The 22,048-nt window shown below is 32.2% G+C and overlaps 1 protein-coding gene across 2 annotated transcripts in view; it reads left to right on the forward strand.

Moving 5' to 3' along the window:
* Positions 1 to 5,649: 5,649 nt before the first annotated feature.
* The window catches only part of LOC148301890 (uncharacterized), a 45,329-nt gene continuing 28,930 nt past the window's right edge, over positions 5,650 to 22,048 (forward strand). For both annotated transcript variants that reach the window (XM_088272547.1, XM_088272548.1), the window contains exons 1-3: positions 5,650 to 6,052; positions 7,120 to 7,342; positions 20,880 to 21,013. In XM_088272547.1, the coding sequence (XP_088128673.1) occupies positions 5,660 to 6,052; positions 7,120 to 7,342; positions 20,880 to 21,013 (750 nt within the window). In that variant the 5' untranslated portion in view covers positions 5,650 to 5,659. The remainder of the gene's footprint in view (positions 6,053 to 7,119; positions 7,343 to 20,879; positions 21,014 to 22,048) is intronic.

A 22,048-nucleotide genomic window follows, 5' to 3' on the forward strand; every position in this document is an offset into this window, starting at 1 on the left:
TATATATATACATATATATATATATATATATATATATACATAAATATATATATATATATATATATATATATATATATATTATATAAATTTATATATATATATATATATATATATATATATATATATATATATATATATATATATATATATATATATATATATATATATATATATATATACATATATATATATATACATCACTTTTATTCATTTACCCCTCTGGGAATCGAACCCGAGACCTCCAGAACGGTAGCCTAGTGTGCTGGCCATTACACTACGGAGGCGTACTATATATATATATATATGTATATATATATATATATTTATATATATATATATATATATATATATATATATATATATATATATATATATATATATATAAATATATATATATATATATATATATATATATATATATATATATATATATATATATATATATATATATATATATATATATATATAAATAAAAATACATAAATCACTATACATTTCCCCTATTTCCTTTCGTTTCTAACCTTGTAGACACTTTCTCCAGATTAGGGTCAGAGTTGAAAGTGAAAAGTGGAAAGAAAAGAAGGAGGAAAACGTCGTAACTCCGCTAAGGGGTCGGCTAACTTTTATTTATCGCTCGCGGGAAAACAGGCCACAACTTTTAATTTTCAACTGAAAAATAGGACTTCACTCTGTATCACAACCCTCAAATTCACACTTAGGGATATTTTCTAATTTTTATTTACACCAAATCGAAAATCAAATTATCTTGCAAACTGTGTTTAAAAAATAGTAACTCGTCATAGAAGCAGAGGGAGATCGAGGAAAACTTGGCATGATTGAGTGTTTTAAATACTTAAATGATCAGGAGTCCGAATAATCGGCGGGTTTTAATGAGGAGATACATGAAAGAGTGGAAGTGGCGAAGAATGTTTTCTAAGATGGAGAGCTGTGGCTTTCTATTCTCTCTGCCTACCTCTGCCGGAAAGCGGTGTGATGGTTACTTTGTTTGTTGTAATGATACAATAAGATGGACAAGTTTCATTTCTCTATTGATATGGCATTGACTTTTAAGAGTAACATGATGATTTTAATATATGAATAAAACTCTTGTAAAATATCACTTTTGGAGTTTATTAATATAAACACAACTAGTTTTGAGAACTAAGACATTCTATTCAACAGATGAAAATACAGACAAAGTTAGTATTTTAACCTGTTCATGAGAACGTCTGTAGTTCTCGAAAATTGATGCTAACAAAATTAACTTCAAAAATGGTCTTATACAAGTGTTTGGTTATTTTTTATTTATTTATTAAAGTTCATCAAAATCAACGATAAATATGGGAATTTCGATATGTTCTTCTCGACATTGTCAGCACTGAGATCGCTTACATAGTAAGTCGGCATTCATATCGTGATGTGTCCCTACTGTCATATAATTTGACTTAAACTTGAGCTTTGATCATTCCTTTTTCCCCTTTTCCTCCCACCCATCCCTCTTCCTGGTATTTTCACTAACTTACAAATCGCTCACTCCTATATATATTTATATCAACAACGTCATATATCAAAAAACTTTTAGAATTTTTAAGAATTTTTAGATCGTTTTTAAAGTTTAAGAATACAATAAAATGAATTAAGAATTAATATCGAGCCATTTATTGAACTTTTTACTGTGCAACAGATCTTTTTAATTAAAACCTGAAGGTTTTTTCTCCATTTGAAAAATATTTAGTATATTAAAAAAAAAATTAAAAAAGACATTTTTTTCAAAATGCAAAAACAACAAAAAAAATAAAAATAAATGTGAAACGAACTCCCTCTCTAAACACAAGTATCTACTTTATTAGAGAGGTAGAAACGTTATATATAAGATGTTCTGTATATTTACCTATTTTGTATTTCAAAAATGTATTTTTGTAAAAAAAAAAAATAATAATAAAAAAAACACCTTCTGCCCTGTAGCGGGTAAATATAATGTTAAAAATATGGCGCTTTTGCTGGGATATAGTATATTTTCTGAGCATTCCGAAAAATGCAGAATTGAAAATGGACGATTTTTAGTATATGATGCTGTTGAACGGAGTGAGCGAAATATGAAATTTTGTAACTGGAATGGTACAAATACCTGTTTTGTGTTACTCGTTAATGTTAACGAATTTATGTAACTGTTCTATTAAATTTTCAAACATAAAATATAAAAAATAATAATTATGTATTTGTATTTATTCTATTATTTAATTTTTTAATAATTTTATGGACGTAGTCCATTTTTTTACGACCAAAGCAATATAAAAATGGCAATGCGTCCATGGTATACCGTATACGCTTAGATTTCATATTTGTATAATAAAACCCATGTTTTATTATGTAATACTTATGTTTCTTTTACGCACGTATTATATTGCGTTTATATATTCAGAAAGGGTGCATTCTGTGATAAAGGTAACGCAATAAGTGTCCCTATGGCGAATGGTTTATGGGACATTATTCTGTGTCATAAAAAACCCCATAAAATGAACACCTTCCCGATGTGGGTCAGTAATACTAACCAAAAGAAATAAGTCGTAAACATTTTACTAAAGATTTTAGAAAAAAAACTGCTGTAAATTTTGAACCTCCTTTCTTCCATTTTATTTTTGTATGGTGCAACGGGTACTTTAAACGGGAGTGAAAAAACACTCAATATTAATGTTAACCTCGTCATGAATCGAGCCCGGTACTTTATGTATGGTAGACAATTTTTCTAACCACTTCTTTAGAGGCAAATAAACTGGTGAGTACTACGTACAAGGTAAAATGAATTGACATCTCAACATTTATGAAGAAGAATATGGAAGTATGGGTATTTACAGAGGCTAGGACCTGTAACAGGCAGATTAAGATTCTACACTTTACACACGTGTGATAAACACAATTCTACCCATGATTGATAACCACACTATTTAAATTTTTGGGATACCCCTAGATATATTGAATGATCAATCTCATGACAAGGTTACGTATGAGTTCATAACAGCCTTCTATGTCTGATTGACAAAGCTTTATAATATTTATATTTGTACACCATTCTTTCATCTATTAATTCCTTTATGATTTTTAAGCAAAACTGTATTATCTGTTGTATAAAAATTCACATCCTTTAAAACAAAGTTTATTATTTAAAAAATGGTCTGTAAACAAGTATATTTATATATGAGTGAAAGAATGAGTGAGTAAAGAACAGAAAACAAATTTATGAGGCGAATGTAATTGGAAAAAAGAGCAGAGGAAGACCGAGAAAAACTTGGCACGATCAGGTACGCCAAATACTTTAAAGCGGTCAGGTTAGGAGTCGAAACAATCGGCGGGTATGTATGAGGATATGCAGGAAGAGGCGAAGAATGTTTGCAAAGACAGAGTGGTGTGGCGTTCTATTCTCTCTGCCAACCCCTGCGGGAAAATTATACATTTTTAAATATTTATCCATGTTTAAATATATTTTTATATTTAAACATGTATATTTTTAACGTAAATTATCCTAGAGAACAGTTTTTCAACTGTTACTAAGATAGTTTTTCGTCCCTATCTTTCTAAAGTAGGGGAAATTGCAAAAAACAAGTAAAGGAGGCGGAAATACGGTTCCAGGAAATACTAAATGTTTCTGTGACGTCAAACTTTATACTGAACTGAAACGGAAGTCCTGCGATAGAGTTGAGGAAAAGTTAAGAAAGGAGTTCCTACCTAAAGATTCGGAAAAATCCCGATTCCAAAGTTACTTGTGATAAAAAGTCCCTTTGCTTTCCTTGCTTTTCAATAAAAATACGCCGCTTTCCCGCAGGGCTAGGCAGAGAGAACCGAACTTGCAAACAATCTTTGCCTCTTCCGCTTTTATGCATTTCTTCATACATACCCGCCTATCGATCTGACCAGCTTATGACAGGCCGCGAGCCCTGTAAATACCAGAATCTATATTTTCTTCATCCTTGTTCAGATATCTGATTTTTGAGAAAAACTGATTTTTTCTTAGAATATTTAGTGGAACTGAATTTTATATGATAAAATTACATAGTTGTTATTTTATTATACTTATTTTTTCGATGCAAAAACGGTGTATTGAAAATTACGTTAAATGTAACATGGATTTTGTGGAAATTAAGTTGCGACTTATGGACTTACGAAACAAGTGTCAGGTTCTGGTCCCGTGGTTAATGTCGCGGACTCTTGAGTCAGAGTTTCTCGGTTCGAACCTCTCTACCACGATTTGATACCTATTTCTAATAATAAAATATTATGAAATTGAAGTATTCTTGTAAATATTGAATTAAAAACAAAAATATTGCAATTTTCTTTAATTAAAAAAATAATAATACTAGGCCATTAACGCTGAAACGATACCAGGCTCGCAGAACTCCGGCTGGACCTGTTTCTGTGTGAGTAGAAATACCCCTAGCTAGATGAGACGCGAGTAGTTAGTTATATTTACTCCTGCGCGCTGCTGGTTGCCTGGTAACGGCACGGCTCACAAAATGGCAGCTCCATCATTCAATATTGTAATTACAAAATTCAGTAATTTAGCACGGGAGGTTACCAGGAGGTCATAAGGTGAAGGATATGTCGAACCCTTATAGCATATGTGAACGGTACTTGTCACACATTTACCAGGATATATTTTGAAGCATTGCATATATTGTACTTTTAAGACATTTCGCTCACTCCTTTCAACAACGTCATATATTAAAAAAATCGGGAGATCGTTTTTAAAGTTTAAAAATATTATCAAATGTATTAAAAATAAATATCAAGCCACTTATTGGACTGTTTACTGTGCAACACATCTTTTTAGGTAAAACTGAATGTTTTTTCTCCATTTGAAAAATATTTAGTATATTTAAAAAAATAATTAAACATTACCTTTTCTTCAAAATGCAAAAACAACACTTTCTACCCTGTAGCGGGTAAATATTAAGTTAAAAATATGCCGGTTTTGTTGGGATATAGAACATTTTCTGGGCATTCCGAAAACATGCACAACTGAAAATTGACGATTTTTGATATATGACGTTGTTGAAAGGAGTGAGCGATTTATCAGTTTATTTTTTTTAATGCTTAACGCAACAAGGATAAAAAGAGAGCGTAGTTATTATGATTTTTCGTCGATTATACAAAATATAACTGATATTTATTGAAAGGAATAATTAAAGTTTTCTCTCTCTTACCCCTATCCGCACCCGATGGTGCATAGGGCACTGCATCGTATTGATGCAGTGCTATCTCGATCGTTACTTACATGAAGGCAAAGTGATCACCCTGCGCTTCAGGGACTAGTCCAGGATAATATTAAATAAATATATGACTGTGATATCTATATACAATATATGATATTTATTATCAATCGTGGGTAGAATGGTGAATGTTACAGGTGTATTAAGTGATCACTTAAATCAGTCTATGAAGAATATCCAGACTACCACTTTCAAGTATTCGGGAAACTTGATCATGCCAAGTTTTCCTCGGTCTTCCTCTTCTTCTATTGCCAACCACATTCGCCGCATAAATTGGTTTTCTTATCTTTTTTCACTTTCTGATTAAAAATATATACAATTTAAAACTTGGTACAAATAATCCTTATTTACCCGGCAGGTGTTTTAATCAAACGTATTTTTTACAGATTACAAAAATGCTGTCACATTTGAGGAAATCATTATCCAAAAATTATGATAAACTAAATAAATCGTGGACTTATCGATCAAGATCGCTGACGAGTATTTCTTCTGGCACTCTCATCAAACCATCCTCTTCATCAGTAAAATCTGGACATTACCATTTTGTACCTCTCCAGGATTCTTGCAGAATTAATAATTTAAACAACTCTGTTCATGGTTTGAGACGATACAGTAATCTTTCTACCACCGCTGGCAATGGTTTGTTTGTACTGTCGGAAGAGGTCAAACAGGGTTTTGCTGAAAGGAAGGCTATAGTTGCTCTAGAGTCTACGATCATCACTCATGGTATGCCATTTCCCAAGAATTTGGAGACGGCTAAAGCTGTAGAAGACATTGTAAGAGATCAGGTGAGATATTTTTTTAAATGATTAATTTGACTTACTCTTCATTTTCCTTTCCTTTTTTTTTAGATGGGAGTATCATTTATTACCTGAATGTTTTTCGCATATACTTTGTGGCACATTTTACAAACTTTTTAAATAAAACAACTTTGTTTTAACACTTTTTATTGGTTCACTTTTTCCAACCGGTTTCGACAAGAACCTTGTCATCCTCATGGTTTATGTACTAATTCTAAAACATTGAAATACTCAAAGTTAGGTTATAGTTTTTATATGGTGTATGGAGTGCATGGAAGTTTTTGGTATCGTAAGGGAAGGGTCATTAACTATAACCTAACTATGAGTATTTCAACTTTTCAGAATTAGTACATAAACCCTGAGGATGACAAGGCTCTTATTGAAACCAGTTGGAAAAAGTGTACCAATAAAAAGTGGTTAAAACAAAGTTGTTTTAAATTAAAAAGTATCATTTTTTATTTACCTTGATTATTATTTACAAGTTTATAGATCTTTTTTTTGCATCTAGATAAAAAAATTATTTATTGTAATCTGTATTGGGAACAGGAAGGATAACTTTGTGTGGGCCAATCAGGAACTCCTAAAAATTTTAGGAGGAGTTGAAAGCTTCAATTAAAAACACTATCTTTGTATGGTGGAGGTCCGTTATAGTGACCACCAAACTACAAGCTTTTCTGGCCGAGTTAAAGCTTTTATTTCACAAAGTATCCTTATATGGCTGAGTGCCATTACGGTGACCACTAAACTACAAGCTTTTTTGACCGAGTTAAAGCTTTTATTTCACAAAGTATCCTTATATAGCTGAGTGCCATTACGGTGACCATTAAACTACAAGCTCTCTTGGCCGAGTTAAAGCTTTAATTTCACCAAGTATCCTTATATAGCTGAGTGCCATTACTGTGACCATTAAACTACAAGCTCTCTTGGCCGAGTTGAAAGCTTTAATTACAGGAACTATCCTTTTATTGCAGAGTGCCGTTACGGTGACCATTAAAGTACAAGCTCTCTTGAGCGAGTTGAAAGCTGTATTTACATAAACCATCCTTGTATTTCAGGGCGCAGTTCCGGCGACCATTGCTCTCCTCGAGGGACGCGTCTGTATCGGACTGTCCGGGGCTTCTCTCGCCCGCTTGGCGGAGGCCAGGGGCTGCATGAAGGTGTCCCGTCGCGACCTGCCACGAGCCCTGGCGCTCCGCTGTCCGGGGGGCACCACTGTAGCGGCAACCATGATCCTAGCTGCCAAGAGCGGAATTCACGTTTTCGTCACCGGTGGAATTGGTGAGTTATTCAGTAATTCACTTCTTTCTTGCATAGGGCACTTTAAAAAATACATATTACTTGCCTTAGAAAATTCTCATTGTTTATTTTTATCTTTAAAAAAAATATTTATTAGTTGCTTTTAAAAATTCTCCTTACCTATTATGTACAAGAATTTATAGCATATTTAGTTCATATGTCTTAAAAATGACGAAACCGTTGTCATAAATTTAATTTTTTTATAATTCAATTTGATAGGCTCTTGAAATCAGTGTTTGATTTTAATATTTATTAAATGGTTGCCTTAGAAAATTCTACTTGCCTATTATGAATAAAAATTTATGGCATATTACATAAGATTATATTACATGTCTTAAAAATGATAGTGAATGTTTATTAGTTTTAGTACTAATAAATGAATAAGGTTGATCCCTCAAAACAATACAATCGATACAATGGATTCAATATCTTACATATATCAATAAAGATTTGTCACATAGCTCATATATTTGTCTCACTGCAAAGGGCACTGTATATGTATCGACCCGGTGTTATCTTGATCGTTAATTGCACAATGGTAAGATGATCAGTGCTGCATTTCTCACTGCTAGGAGGAAACCACGTAACCTCAGGAGAAGCCGGACTGTTGACTGTCGTCAACAGGCCTTTCGTTCCAGTAGAAGAGGTTTCGGTATTTTGTGTCCTAGCTTGGTTTATAGTACCAATGTCTTAATTTTTTTCATCATGTACCTATGATACCACCTCTCGTGAGAGTTCTTTATAAGCTAACACGGATTCGATGCTGCATAGGTCTTCATCAAACAAATGTGGATAAGTTCCTGACTGGACCACAATACATTTTCCTTCCTCCCCAACACAGAATAAATTCAAGTGTTTTTAGCTTGAAGTAACCAAAATCCACTAGATGATAATTATAATAATAATTATTTGGAAAATTCGTATAGCCCCATTTTCGTAAAATACTACCTCAAGGGCGCTTATAAAGACATGGATAATAATAATAACAATAGGATGATGATGATAATGATAAAACAAAAAATAAATGGATTAAAACGTCGTCACTCGGTCTCGGGCCGTCGAGTCTGGAGGGGGGAAAAGATGAGCCGACAAATTAAAACGCCTTCCTCTTGATCCCATGGGCTGGAGAATGGGCAAGGTGTTGGGCAGGACGCCTTCCTGAGCGATGGTCGTCACGCTGGAGGGCAGCTTGTTGAGCTCCTCGTCATTGTGAATGGATACACTTTACCAACATTGTGGATGGATCAATCTTGTACATTATAAACAAAGTAAATAATATAATAAATGAAATTTCCGGCTTTAAAAAAATACTCATTGCTGGGAGGAAACCACCTAAAACTCCTCAGTAGAAGCCGGACTGTTGACTGTTGTTAACAGGCCTTCCGTTCCACTAGAAGAGGGTTCGGCATTTTGTATCCTATCGTGGTTTAAAGTATCAATGTCTTTCACTGTTTTTATCATGTACGATACCACCTCTCGTGCAACGCGCCTCCAGCTATTGTGGATAAAATATTTTTTAAAAATAAATAAAATTAAAAAGCAATTTATTTTACTTGCGAAAAATGTTGTGTTAAAATAAGCAGGGAAAGGCGTTGGCATCAAAAACCTTCTTTAAATATTTCTAAAGGTATTAAAGGGTGATAAAGAGGGGCGGAGTGATGGGAACGGGTGGGTGGATGCTTCCGGTTGAAACAAAAGACTTCCGGCTTCCGCGATTGGATGAAAATACTGCACAGAAATTGTGCAGGCGGCCACGTACTTACGAGTAATTCATTAAGTCTTTCCGTTAGCTTTATTCAAGGATTACATTATTATTATTATAGAATTCTCACTCCTTGTTAGGAGTGAGAGTTATGGTGCATAAGGCATTTCATTGTATGTGATTTTTTTGTTAAATAACTAATTGTAAAAAAAATGTGTGTGGATATTATTTATTGTGTGGAAAAAAGGGTGCTGGTTTTCAACCGTTTATTCATCATTATTTCCACTGACCCATGGTTGGAAACCACTGATATAGAGTATTGTCAGGAGAATTTATTATATTTCAAGCAGTTTATGGGTAAAAAGGTTCAAAACTCCTGTCACAAGATAATATAGTCACCGGAGGCCTAATAGGTGCTCCGCCTCTATTTACTCTCCGTGTGTTCTTTCCTTGGAGCTTGGCGCAAACAAACAATTTTCTCTCCACCCTGCGATTCATGATACTACAGGGAGATCAGAAAGAAAGCATTAAAAAATTACATCCAATTTTTTTACTTTGTTTACACGTTTCAGGCGCGTTTTTCCCAGACATCTCGCATACCTTGAAATTTTTGTGTGCATCACATAAACCTATTTCAAAGTAAAGAGTTATTATAAACACTTTATTTCGTCTTTTTGACATCTAAATATAGATGAAGAAGAATACGGAAGTCTGGGTATTTACAGGGCTTATAACCTGTCGTGAGCAGGTTAAGTGATCACTTTACACCAGACTTCCATATTCTTTTTCATATAACATATGTTGAGATGTCAACATGTAAAAATAACTCCTACGTGGAGAAAACTCAGATTTGTGAACAAACATTTGGACACACTAAAAATGATGTATATAAAAATAACTAGTCAAATTATAAGCTACATAAAAATTGAAAATCATGTTTTCAGGCGTTTCCTACTATGTAAAAATAATCTGGGGTTCTGATCTTCTATACAAATAAAAGGGTCTCAATAAAAGCTTACTTCAATCGAACATAGAATGCTGCTGTGAACTCATGTGCATGTGACTGATTAATATTTCTAGGAGTTCCGAATATTTGAGTAGTGTGGTTGTCAATCATGAGCAGAATGGTGAAATTCAATTATTACATTCCTTTCTAATGTCATGCAACGATTTTTCCACACATTCGTCTGAGGGAACGCATTTAAGTGGAACACTTTCACCCTTCCTTTGCTAGTTCCATGTTTCGCTTGGATACATTAGTATCGGCACCAACACTCCGTTGTGAACCGCCAGTTTGGGTTCCATGAACAAATTTTTAATTGCAATGACTCTTTTCAAAACACCATTTATTATTCCCTGCATTAACCCTTCTCTCAATCTCTTCACTTGAGAACATGCTTCCCAAATATGAAAATTCAAGCATTTTTCCAAGAATTCATTATGTACAGTAATCTTGCATTCTGTCACATCTCTCTTTCAAATACAAATTGACTTAATTTCTACTTATCTTTTTTACAAAAATGTTAATAATATTAGTATATATGTAACTACTCACCGAGAATATATACTAATATTATTAACATTTTTGTAAAAAAAAAAATAAGTAAAAATGACATACCACAAAGTAAATGCTTTAACTCTTACCACTCTGTAGGCCAGACATTCTGGCCCATATGATTCAAGTAGGCAGCTCCGTGGGCCACAATGTCTGGCCCGGCGCAGGTATAACTTTAATCACTAGTTTCTCTATCACCTAAGTATATTCTACCAAAAAATATTTCAGATAAATACAGTTATATATATAGTATAGTATAGTAGTATAAACATTGTCATACGAATTGCCAGACAGAGTGTCCCGAAATTGGAGAAACAAAATATTTATTTTAATGTCAGAAAAACGTCACATTTTTATGATCAGGGTAGCTGATCAGTTATGAGAAAAAATGGTCAGAGTGGAAAGGGTTAAATATTAATAAAATTGAGAATATGTCTTAATTTCATTCATTGCCACGTAAATACTCAGACTTCCATATTCTTCTGCATCTATGTCGAGATGTTAAAGCATTATTTTTATGTATTTTCTTTAAATGTGTAAGTCACATTTGTATCTTCCTGTAGGTATAATGGTGTGTATTGATCCCCGGATAGGGCTGATAAAATACGAACAAATGGACCCCACACACGCTATTACTTCATAATGATCTAACGCTATCATAATTGATCTTTAATCAGACACTAATTACTATCGGTGTAGATAATAACCGCTCTTTAATAAGGGGTGTGCCCATTCTCACTCCAATCTATTTTCACGTTACATCGGAAGACCGAGGAAAACTTGGCACACGGAGATCTCTAACCTTTTTAGGCTGCTTTTAATTAATTCCACTTTTGTCAGCCTCCGTGGTGTAATGGTCAGCGTGTTCAGCTACCGTGCTGGAGGTCCCGGGTTCGATTCCCAGGGGGGGGTGAAAATAAATATTAGTGAATTAATACTGTATATTTATTTAAAATTACCCTGGACTGGTTCCTGAAGCGCAAGAGTGATCATCTTGCATTCATGTAAGTAATGATCAAGATAACACTGCGTCAATTTGATGCAGTGCCCTATGCACCATTAGGTTCGGATAAGGGTTAAAATAATATTTTTATTTTTTTTTATTTAATTAAACCATATCCGCTACCTAGGTGGAGCATATGGAGTCTATAAACTGTCTCCTTTTCTGCCGGCTGCCAGCTCCCTTGCACCCTCCCAAGTCAGATCCGCGTCCCGAAGTTCTGACGAGAAATGACATTAATGAAGGGAAAAATAAATTATTGTAACTACTGTTAAATTAACTAACTAACTAACCATCGCGCCGCTTCCCCGCAGGGGTAGGCAGAGAGAATAGAACGCCACACCACTCTGTCTTTGCAAACATTCTTCGCCTCTTCCACGTTCGTGCATCTCCTCATACATACCCGCCGATTGTTTCGACTCCTAACCTGGCTGCTTTCAAGTATTTGGCATACCTGATCATGAGAAGTTTTTCTCGGATTTCCTCTGCTCTTTTTTCCAATTACATTCGCCTCTTAAATTTCTTTACCGTTTTATCCTAGCTCATTCGTTCTACATGTCCAAACCATCTCAATACACCTTTCTTAATTTTATATTTCTTTATTTTAATTTAAAACTAAATTAGCATTATCTAGTATTTCAATTAATATTAATAATATTATAAGAAGCATTAGTTGGTTAATTAGTTAGATATATATAGTTACGTATGTTTAAAAAAAGTATTAAATAATTTGTCCGCCTCCGTGGTGTAATGGTTAGCGTGTTAAGCTACCGTCCTGGAGGCCCCAGGTTTAATTCCCTGGGTGGGTCACATTAATATAAGTAATTTTTCACTCATTTTTATTCAATAATACCCTGGACTGGTACCCGAAGCGGAGGGCTGATCACCTTTCCTTCGTGTGTTAACGATCAAGACAACACTGCGTTTATATGATGCAGTACCCTATGCACCATTGGGTGCGGATAAGGGTTAGAAATATGCATGAGAAGATGCATGCATGTGATAGAGTCGTTCGCAAAGATTGTTCGCAAAGACAAATTGGTGTGGCGTTCTACTCTCTCTTCCTACCCCTGCGGAGCAGTAGCGCGATGGCTAGTTAGTTATATACAATTCCGTATGCTTAAAATAAGTTTTAAATGTGTGTAGCAGTAAATAAGTTCCAACACAGATTCAAATAAAACATGTTTAATCAGCTAGAAGAAACAAAAATACACTAAATGACCTTGTACATTATTATGTAAGCAAGGCGCAATTCTCATCTAAAAAAAATAAGTATGAAATTATGTAAAATTACTGTTTACTTATGTTCATGCTGATTAAAGAAAACACTTGTTTTTTCCCACTTGAGTTTTATTATAGACTACATGTTTCAGAAGTTAAACTTCCATCATTCGGGTCTGTATAATAACTAAAATATAAAATATAAAATTGTTCTATAAATAAGGGAAAGTAAGGGGAAGGGGTTAGTCAAGGGGCGGAGTTTGAAAACTGGAAAGCAAAAGTGAAGAATTTTGAAACAATATATTATTTAATAAATTATAATTAGAATTTAGGTTTTTTTGGATTTCTAAATTTTCAAGATAATTCATAATTTGGCCTTTATATGGAACAAGGTGTAATAATTTTAATTTATGAGAGTGAAATGAGAGATTAGTATCTATTATGTGATTTGCAAATTCCGAAAAATAATTACTAACAAGACCACTCTGATGTTCTTTAATTCTAATCTTTAAATTTCTCGCAGTTTGGCCAAATTTTTGGCCAAACTGGCCAAAATTGTAACATGTTTTGTGTTTGCTTGTTATATAAACTTGCTTGTTATATAAACATTTAAAATTACTGCCGGTACGTGGAATATTGTGGATGAGTATCATCGTTGAGCAACAAACTAGACAAAAATATCGAAATCTTCTAGTACACAACCATGATACACGATTTACACAAAACGAAGGTCTGATAGTCCCAAGAATCAACAATAAATATGGAAGTCGAACACTGCAATATATCGTTCCGAACATTTTTAATTTGTTGCCGACGGATGTTAGAGGTCAAAATAAAAGATGGAACAAAGGCAAAATAAAGGAATGGGTAAATGATCAAGAGTTAATTTTATGAACATTGTAAAAAAGATTATATTGTTAATTTTTCTCCTTTTTTGTGTGTATATATTAGGTTAAAATGGTTAAAAAACAATAAAAAAATGTATGCAAAAAGAACTCCACCGACAAGACACACAAGGTGGCTTGGTGGGTCTCTGCAAAATAACTTTTTATTTTTATTTTTAATATATGTTAAAAATTGTGATTTATAAAAATAAATAAATAAAAAAAAAAAAAAATAAAAAAAAAATGTCTTACCACAAAGTTAATGCCGAAACAATAAATAAAACTTAAGTTCATACCAGAAATTTGTTCCCTTCTTTCCACTTCACCCCATGTAACCATTAACATAATTACAATACCTTTTTTGTTTTCTTTTATCCGCAGTTTAATTAATTTCATTTAGGGGGCTATTTCACAGCCTTTTTGGCAAACTCGGGTGGAAATAAAATATGAAAATGGAGGGGATGCGGTTCCTCGGGAATACTTAAGGAGCCAGATAAGGTTTACCCTCGTCCAACCACTCTTATTCCATCCCCTCCAGGCCAATTAGTCAACCCCTTAAGGTCGTGTGTTAATTTAATTAAAAACGAGCTCTGTGATTTATTTTGTCTAGGTAAAATGAAAAATGTCCGCCTTGACGTTAAACCTGGACTGGCATCTAAGGGTTAGAAAATTAAATCAACAATATCAATATTTTATTTTTTGTTTCGGCATTAACTTTGTGGTAAGACATGTTACAATGATTAAAGAAATCACTTGTTTTTTACCACTTGAGTTTTATTAAAGACTACATGTTTCAGAAGTTAAACTTCCATCATTCAGGTCTGTATAATAACTAAAATATAAAATTGTTCTATAAATAAGGAGAGAGTAATAATTGTTCCATATAAAGACCAAATTATGAATATTCTTGGAAATTTAGAAATCCAAAAAAACCTAAATTCTAATAATAATTTATTAAATAATATATTGTTTCAAAATTCTTCACCTTTGCTTTCCATTTTTCCTTTGTTTTCAAACTCCGCCCCTTGACTAACCCCCTCCCCCTAACTTTCCCCCTCCTTATTTTTGGAACAATTTTTTATTTTTTATTTTAGTTATTATACAGACCTGAGACAGAGTTTAACTTCTGAAACATGTAGTCTTTAATAAAACTCAAGTGGTAAAAAACAAGTGTTTTCTTTAATCATTATAATATCAAAATTGTTTATTATATCAGACACTGGATTTTATTCCCTACAGATGAGATGTCAATATAACTTGTATCTTAACTTGATATATTTAAATTAATGTAGATCGAATAGTTTATATTATAAAATAAAGCTTTGAGAATAGTACTTAAGAAAAATAGATATAAGAATATAGAAAAAAATGAGAGAAGGACTCAATCGGTTACCTTCGAAAAAGAGACTTATATAGTTATAATACATAATATATTTATCTTCATATATAAAATTTCAAACGATAATTTACCCAAATATTTTAAGGATTAAATAGATTTCAGCAAACATTTTCATGAACATATTACTAGAAATAAGGATAAAATTGGACTGTCACTTTTGAAAAAAAAACAGAGTCCAAAAATTGTATCATGTTTAAGGGTTTGAAAATGTATGATGAGATGCCTGAATATATGTAGAATGAAAAGAGTCTGAATATAAATACATATATACATATATATATATATATATATATATATATATATATATATATATATATATATATATATATATATATATATATATATATATATATATATATATATTTATATATATATATATATATATATATATATATATGTATATATATATATATATATATATATATATATATATATATATATATATATATATATATATATATATATATATATATATATATATATATATATATATATATATATATATATATATATATATATATATATATATATATATATATATATATATATATATATATATATATATATATATATATATATAAATATATATATATTTATATATCAAATTCTGTTATAAAAATACTGTCATAAAAATTATTACTAACATTATTAAAATTATTGATAAATTATCACTGTCCAGATTTTAATATGATTTAATTAATACACGAGTAGAGCGAATATAAAAAAAATATTTTTTTCTAAATTTATAAGGCGTGAAAAGGGTTAACCCCCTTAAAAACCTGCGTTTATTTTAAATTAGATTTTAAGGAGTTATTAAACATTTTTAATGCTCTTTTAATATGGTGATTATTGTATGTATATTTACGTTTGTAGTGCAGTGGTTGTCATGTTGTATTGCTATGCACGAGGTCCGAAGTTCGTTTGTTGTTTTCTCAAATTGCTTAAAGGCTATAAAAGAAGGGTTTAATGGTGTGGGGTTTTATTCGTTTACACGAATGTAAGGGTGTTCATTTAGAAACAAACTGAAATTTTAATATGGATTCTAAACTAAGCTCTATGCGATTGTATTTTTATTTATTTTTATAGGTTAATCACTTAAAAATGTGCGTTTTACAAACCAAATTAGACGCTCCATTGTATTTTATAAATTGTTCATATTGCTGCTACATACACCGTCACAATGACGCATTAGTGTGAATACCTGCCCACATTTTTTATTCTTAAGACTAGGAAGTGCGTTAGTCGTCAAGTTGGCAAGTCTACGCGGCGCGCTGTCATAGTCTGTGCGCGCAATGTGTACTCAAATTTTCAGCCGAGATAATTTAAGAATTGAGATTTCGATAATATTTTGAATATATTTTGATAAATTCTTACTTTTTTATAAAATACAATATGACGCCAAATTTGTTTTGTAAAACGTCATTTTTTTATTTAAAAATAAAAACACTTCATAAGTCACAAAGATAATATTCCCGATGAGTAATTCCCATTTTTTTTTGGGACATGGGTTTAAGATTAACAAGACTGAAACTCAAATAATAAAGTTTAAGAAAAAGATAACGAAATTAAACAAAACAAACACAGGGCTTAATGTAAAATACAAAGCAACAAAGAGGTATAGTAAATAGACACATAAAAAAATCAGGTAAGAAGCATGATTTGTAAAGCGTCCAATTTTATTTTTACGGCGTCCATTTTTTTTAAAACTTAAGTAAGTAAGTCAAATCACAAGTGAAAAACCTGTTTTTATTTTTCCTCTCCTCCAGAAACTTCCAGTACGGTAACCAAATACATTAACCACTACACTACGGAGGCAGACAGTTATCCTTATTTGTGAATATAAAATTCCTAGCGATCGCTTTGTTATTATGCCCATTTCCCCTTCCTGAAAATTATTTGCATTTCCTGAAAGAACTGGGTTACTGGTTTGCTGATAGAGACACAATTACTATTATTATTACCGACTGTTAACCTGGTTTCCCGTTTCCCTGACCTTTCTGGAATATTTATTCCTTTCCACCTAGGAAAAGCTTCCCAGTCAATAGGGAGGGACGCTCTGACGCGTGCTGTAGGCTCATAGGGTGGTTTTATTATCCCGGCAACCCCTATATATTTTTATCTGATCGACTATTTCGGACACATTTTACTCTCGATTCACATATTTACATGTATTTTATTTAATATAATTTATTTATTTAAACATATTACATATCGTAGTCGTACAGGAGAAAGTGACCAACTAACAAAACGTAAAATATTCTGGAGGGCCGTTTCAGTCACTTTTGCTTGGCAGGAAAAGAGACATCAAAGCAGTTGGTCATTTTTAATAAGTCAATATATTATACTTCCAAGTTTAAAATCCTTTGAGATTTTTTTTTTTGAGATTTAGGTATAAATAATATATTTTAAGGACCTTACTCCAAACAAAGTTGTGTTTATCGGCTCTACATATATTTTATAATCCCATCATGTTTTATAATGATGTATTTCTCTGTTAAAAATCGATTTTAAAATCTGTTAAAATTAATTGTTTTATTATTTTACTTTCTAACTCGTATTAACACCCAATGGTGCATAGGGCAGTGTATCGCAAATGAGCAGTGTTATATTGATCATTAAATCGTTAAATTGTCGTTTAATAGTTGGTTTATGACAACAGCTGAAGATGGAATTTTTCTGTTACATTTCATTGTGGTCGATTAATGCATTTTAATTTTACTATTTAATTTATGATTGATGATGTAAAAATCACATGTTTATCTTTTCATATTACATAATACATATAACATTGGTATTATTCCCTTTTATTTGAACACAACCTTCGATTTTCTGCAAACCGCATAGGAAGTACAGTGCTGGGCATGTGATGATAATATATTTTATTAATTTATTTAGACTTTAAGAAATCTAATTACTCTTAAAAAGAAAATCTACTCCTGAAGCTTAGATGTTCGAATAATGAAAAAAGAGAAGAATGCAAGACTCAGATAATTTTTTTTCGATAATATTAAGGTGTTTCAAGACAGTTTGGTGAAACGATAAAAAAATAACTGTGTTTATATACCATATTTGCAAGGCTTTTTTCCCATGCATTTTTTGTTCTATTTCCAAAATCAATTAAACGAAACAATGTTTGCGCTTACGTAATTAATATATTAACAAAATTCGTCAAAATTATAGAAAAACTTGAATTAAGTTTAATTTAAATGATATTTGAATATAATTGATTTTAGTAAAAAGCTAAAATTGAGTAAATTGAGTTCTGTGATATTTTTGTTTAAAAAAATCCCTGTTTATATGTTAATATGTATATATACCATATATATATATATGTATATATATATATATATATATATATATATATATATATATATATATATATATATATATATATATATATATATATATATATATATATATATATATGCCTACCCCTGCGGGGAAACGGCGTGATGGTAGTAGTAGTAGTAGTATATATATATTTATATATATATATATATATATATATATATATATATATATATATATATATATATATATATATATATATATATATATATATATATATATATATATATATACACACACACACACACACACACACATAAACATTAGGTGAATGTAGTTGGAAATAGAAACTAAAATTCACCAAGGAAAACTTGGCATAATTGGCACTTTCAAATACTTGCTCAGGTTATATTGACTTTTTTAACAGCTTTTTTTTAAAAACAACCTTGTCTGATAATTTGCCCGCCAGTGCACAGGCCGGTAGGGTGAGTGTGTGGGCGGATGCGAGCAGCAGTGGATGAGATGATTGATTGCCATCAATCCACTCCCCGCGGCACACACGGGCTGGAACACCCCTTGTCTGCATTGGCAACTGGGCAACTGATACAGTAATTTAGCTGACCGATTTTTGTATACTTTTTTTCCAATACCCCAACATCCAAGTGGCTCTTCAATTATAACAACGACATATGCAACCAATAAATCTCATTTCAGAATAAACCAATTTTTTTTAAGAAGAAAATTTATTGCACCAAACCTTTTAAAACTTTATATGAGATGAAAACATCTGTAGTTCTCTAAACTAGTCGTGTTTACATTAATTAACTCAAAAAGTGGTCTCGTACAAGTGTATTACTTTTGTGTTTTGAATATTGAAAGCATTAACTTTGTGGATCATATTGAAATATTATTTCGAGAAATAAAAATACTTCTGTGGGAAATACCCACCGTTATATGTACTCCTAGACCTAATTATAGCAATTATTGTTAGTATATAAGGACATTTTGTTAATAATTTTAGTCAGTGTTTGATAATGTCCTAAGAAGACGAAACGCGTCACGTATTAAAATATTCAAAAATAAATGTAGAATTCAATCCAACAAAAACCGTGTTTTATTTTGGATATATTACAGAACAATTCAATATGGAATTCTACCAACTGTCTGCAGTTACAATAAATAACAATTTTCATGCATTTAATAAATATGACATCTCATTTAAATGTTAATTCTTGCGTATGATATAATATATTTGTTAAAAGCTGTCAACGAATTGTAGTATCGTATACCTTATTGTCGTCCGCCTCCGTGGTGTAATGGTCAGCGTGTTTAGCTACCGTGCTGGAGGTCCCGGGTTCGATTCCCAGGGGGGGGTGAAAATAAATATTTGTGATTTAACACTGTATATTTATTTAATATTACCCTGGACTGGTTCCTGAAGCGCAAGCGCGTCAATTTGATGCAGTGCCCTATGCACCATTAGGTGCGGATAAGGTTTATAAAAATAAAAAAAAATACCTTATTGTAATAGAGCTTAACTATAGGCGCCCCCTGTTATCGGGACACATTGTACACTTAACCCAGATTACCAAGTCACTTGAACTAGAAACTGCTAATCTCTCCGTTTATCCCCTGCAATAATCTACTATCCGATGGAGTGCGGTTTCAATTTGTGTAATCATCTTATGCCGTGCATTATCATCTGCTGTTATAACCAGTGATGTACTAACAACAGAAGGGTGGGGCCTAAGTTAAAATTTCGCTCACTCCTTTCAACAACGTCATAAATCAAAATCGTCAATTTTCAGTTGCGCATGTTTTGTAGCAATTACTTCTTACCTCATATTTTCGCAGTCCTTTAAACACATCGCTCACTCCTTTCGACAACGTCCTAAATAAAAAATTGACAATTTTCAGTTGTGCATGTTTTCAGAATGCCCAGAAAATGTACTAAATCCCAGTAAAAGTGGCATATTTTTAACTTAATATTTACCCGCTACTGGGCAGAAAATGTTGTTTTTGAATTTTAAAGAAAAGTTACTGTTGAATTATTTTTTAAAAATAAACTATAACTAATTATTTTTCAAATGAACAAAAAACCTTCAGGTGGTATTACACAAGTGAACAATGAGGTGAGTGTTATACTACCATACCACAAAGTTAGGAATGCTTTTAATATACAAAACATTATATCATATATAGTGTTTTTATTATATGAAATCTATTGTAGATATACTTACTTTTATTTATGAATAGCCTTTTTATATTTAGTTTAAATTTTTAATGACTTTAAGAAGCAGGATGTACAGCTTTATTGAATTAAAATCAAAGTTATTTTGACCAAAAGGGGTATATGTAAAGTTTTGTTTGACGTATTTATACATTTCAGGTGTTGTAGTTTTTTGTATGTTACCAAAAAATTAAACCGTGTTTAATTTCAGGGAAATTTAAAATTTGATCCTTATTTCAGGGGGAGTCCACAGAGGAGGGGAAACTAGTATGGACATATCAGCTGATCTTACAGAACTGGGCAGGACCCCAGTCTGCGTGGTGTCCAGTGGAGTCAAGTCCATCCTGGACATCGGCAGGACCTTGGAGTACTTGGTAATCATAAGGAAATTGAAATTAACTAAATCTTCTTCTTCCTGGCTCTATCCCAATTTATCGTCTTTATAGACTGTTGGGGTCAGCTCTCCTCGTCCTCAGGTTATAGGTCCTTCTATCATGGACAACGTCACCATGCCTTCGAATCATGTTATCTTTCTGCAGCATCCTTTTTTTTTTTGGCCTTCCTCTATTAAAGATGTCTTTAGAGGAAGATCCATGGCGATTGCCTGGTTGCCAATATGATCAGGTTCTCTGCGTTCTAAGAAACACTTTGTCCCTAAGAGACACTCCAGCTGACCATCGAAGCATTCGCGATTAAGCAGTTTCTAGAAACTAGTAGTCTTTAATAATACTCAAGTGGTATAAAAACAAGTGTTTTCTTAATCATTATTAATATTATGTTAAACAGATAGCTCTGCCAGTCTGTTCAGATGTTTAAAACACGTGCGTATTTAAATTGAAAACTGTGTGAAAAATTCAGAGCAATCGGTGAATAACTTCAGTCGACTGTAACTTCCGAAATTTCAGTAGTGTAGTTGTCAGTCATGTGTAGAATGGTGAATGTTACAAGTGTGTGATCACTTAAATCCGCCTATGCTAGGTCGTAAGCCCAGTTTTCCATATTCTGTCAAGATATTCCTATTATTTTTTGACATCTCATCAAAGATAAAGAAGAATATAGAAGTCTGGGCATTTACGGAGCTGACGACCGTCATAGGCTGGTTTAAGTGATCACTTTACACACGCGTAACATTCACCAATTCTACCCATTATTGACAACCATACTACTATACTAAAAAATAATATGAAAATAACTCCTGTAATTGGAGATAATCCTGATTTTGTGAACAAGTATTTGGACACACTCAAAATGTTTGTTTCTACATACATACAAATTAACGATGACACGGACCGTTCAACCATTGGATCATATACCGATAGATTTAAACGTAAATCGCGGGAATATTTATCAAAAAAATTGACGATCACACGTTTTGAATATTTTAAAACAACAACAAAAAAATACGAAGT

This window comes from Brachycentrus maculatus, unplaced genomic scaffold (assembly GCF_059751285.1).
Source record: "Brachycentrus maculatus isolate JH-2025_06_01 unplaced genomic scaffold, ASM5975128v1 h1tg000507l, whole genome shotgun sequence".
Classification (NCBI taxonomy): domain Eukaryota; kingdom Metazoa; phylum Arthropoda; class Insecta; order Trichoptera; family Brachycentridae; genus Brachycentrus; species Brachycentrus maculatus.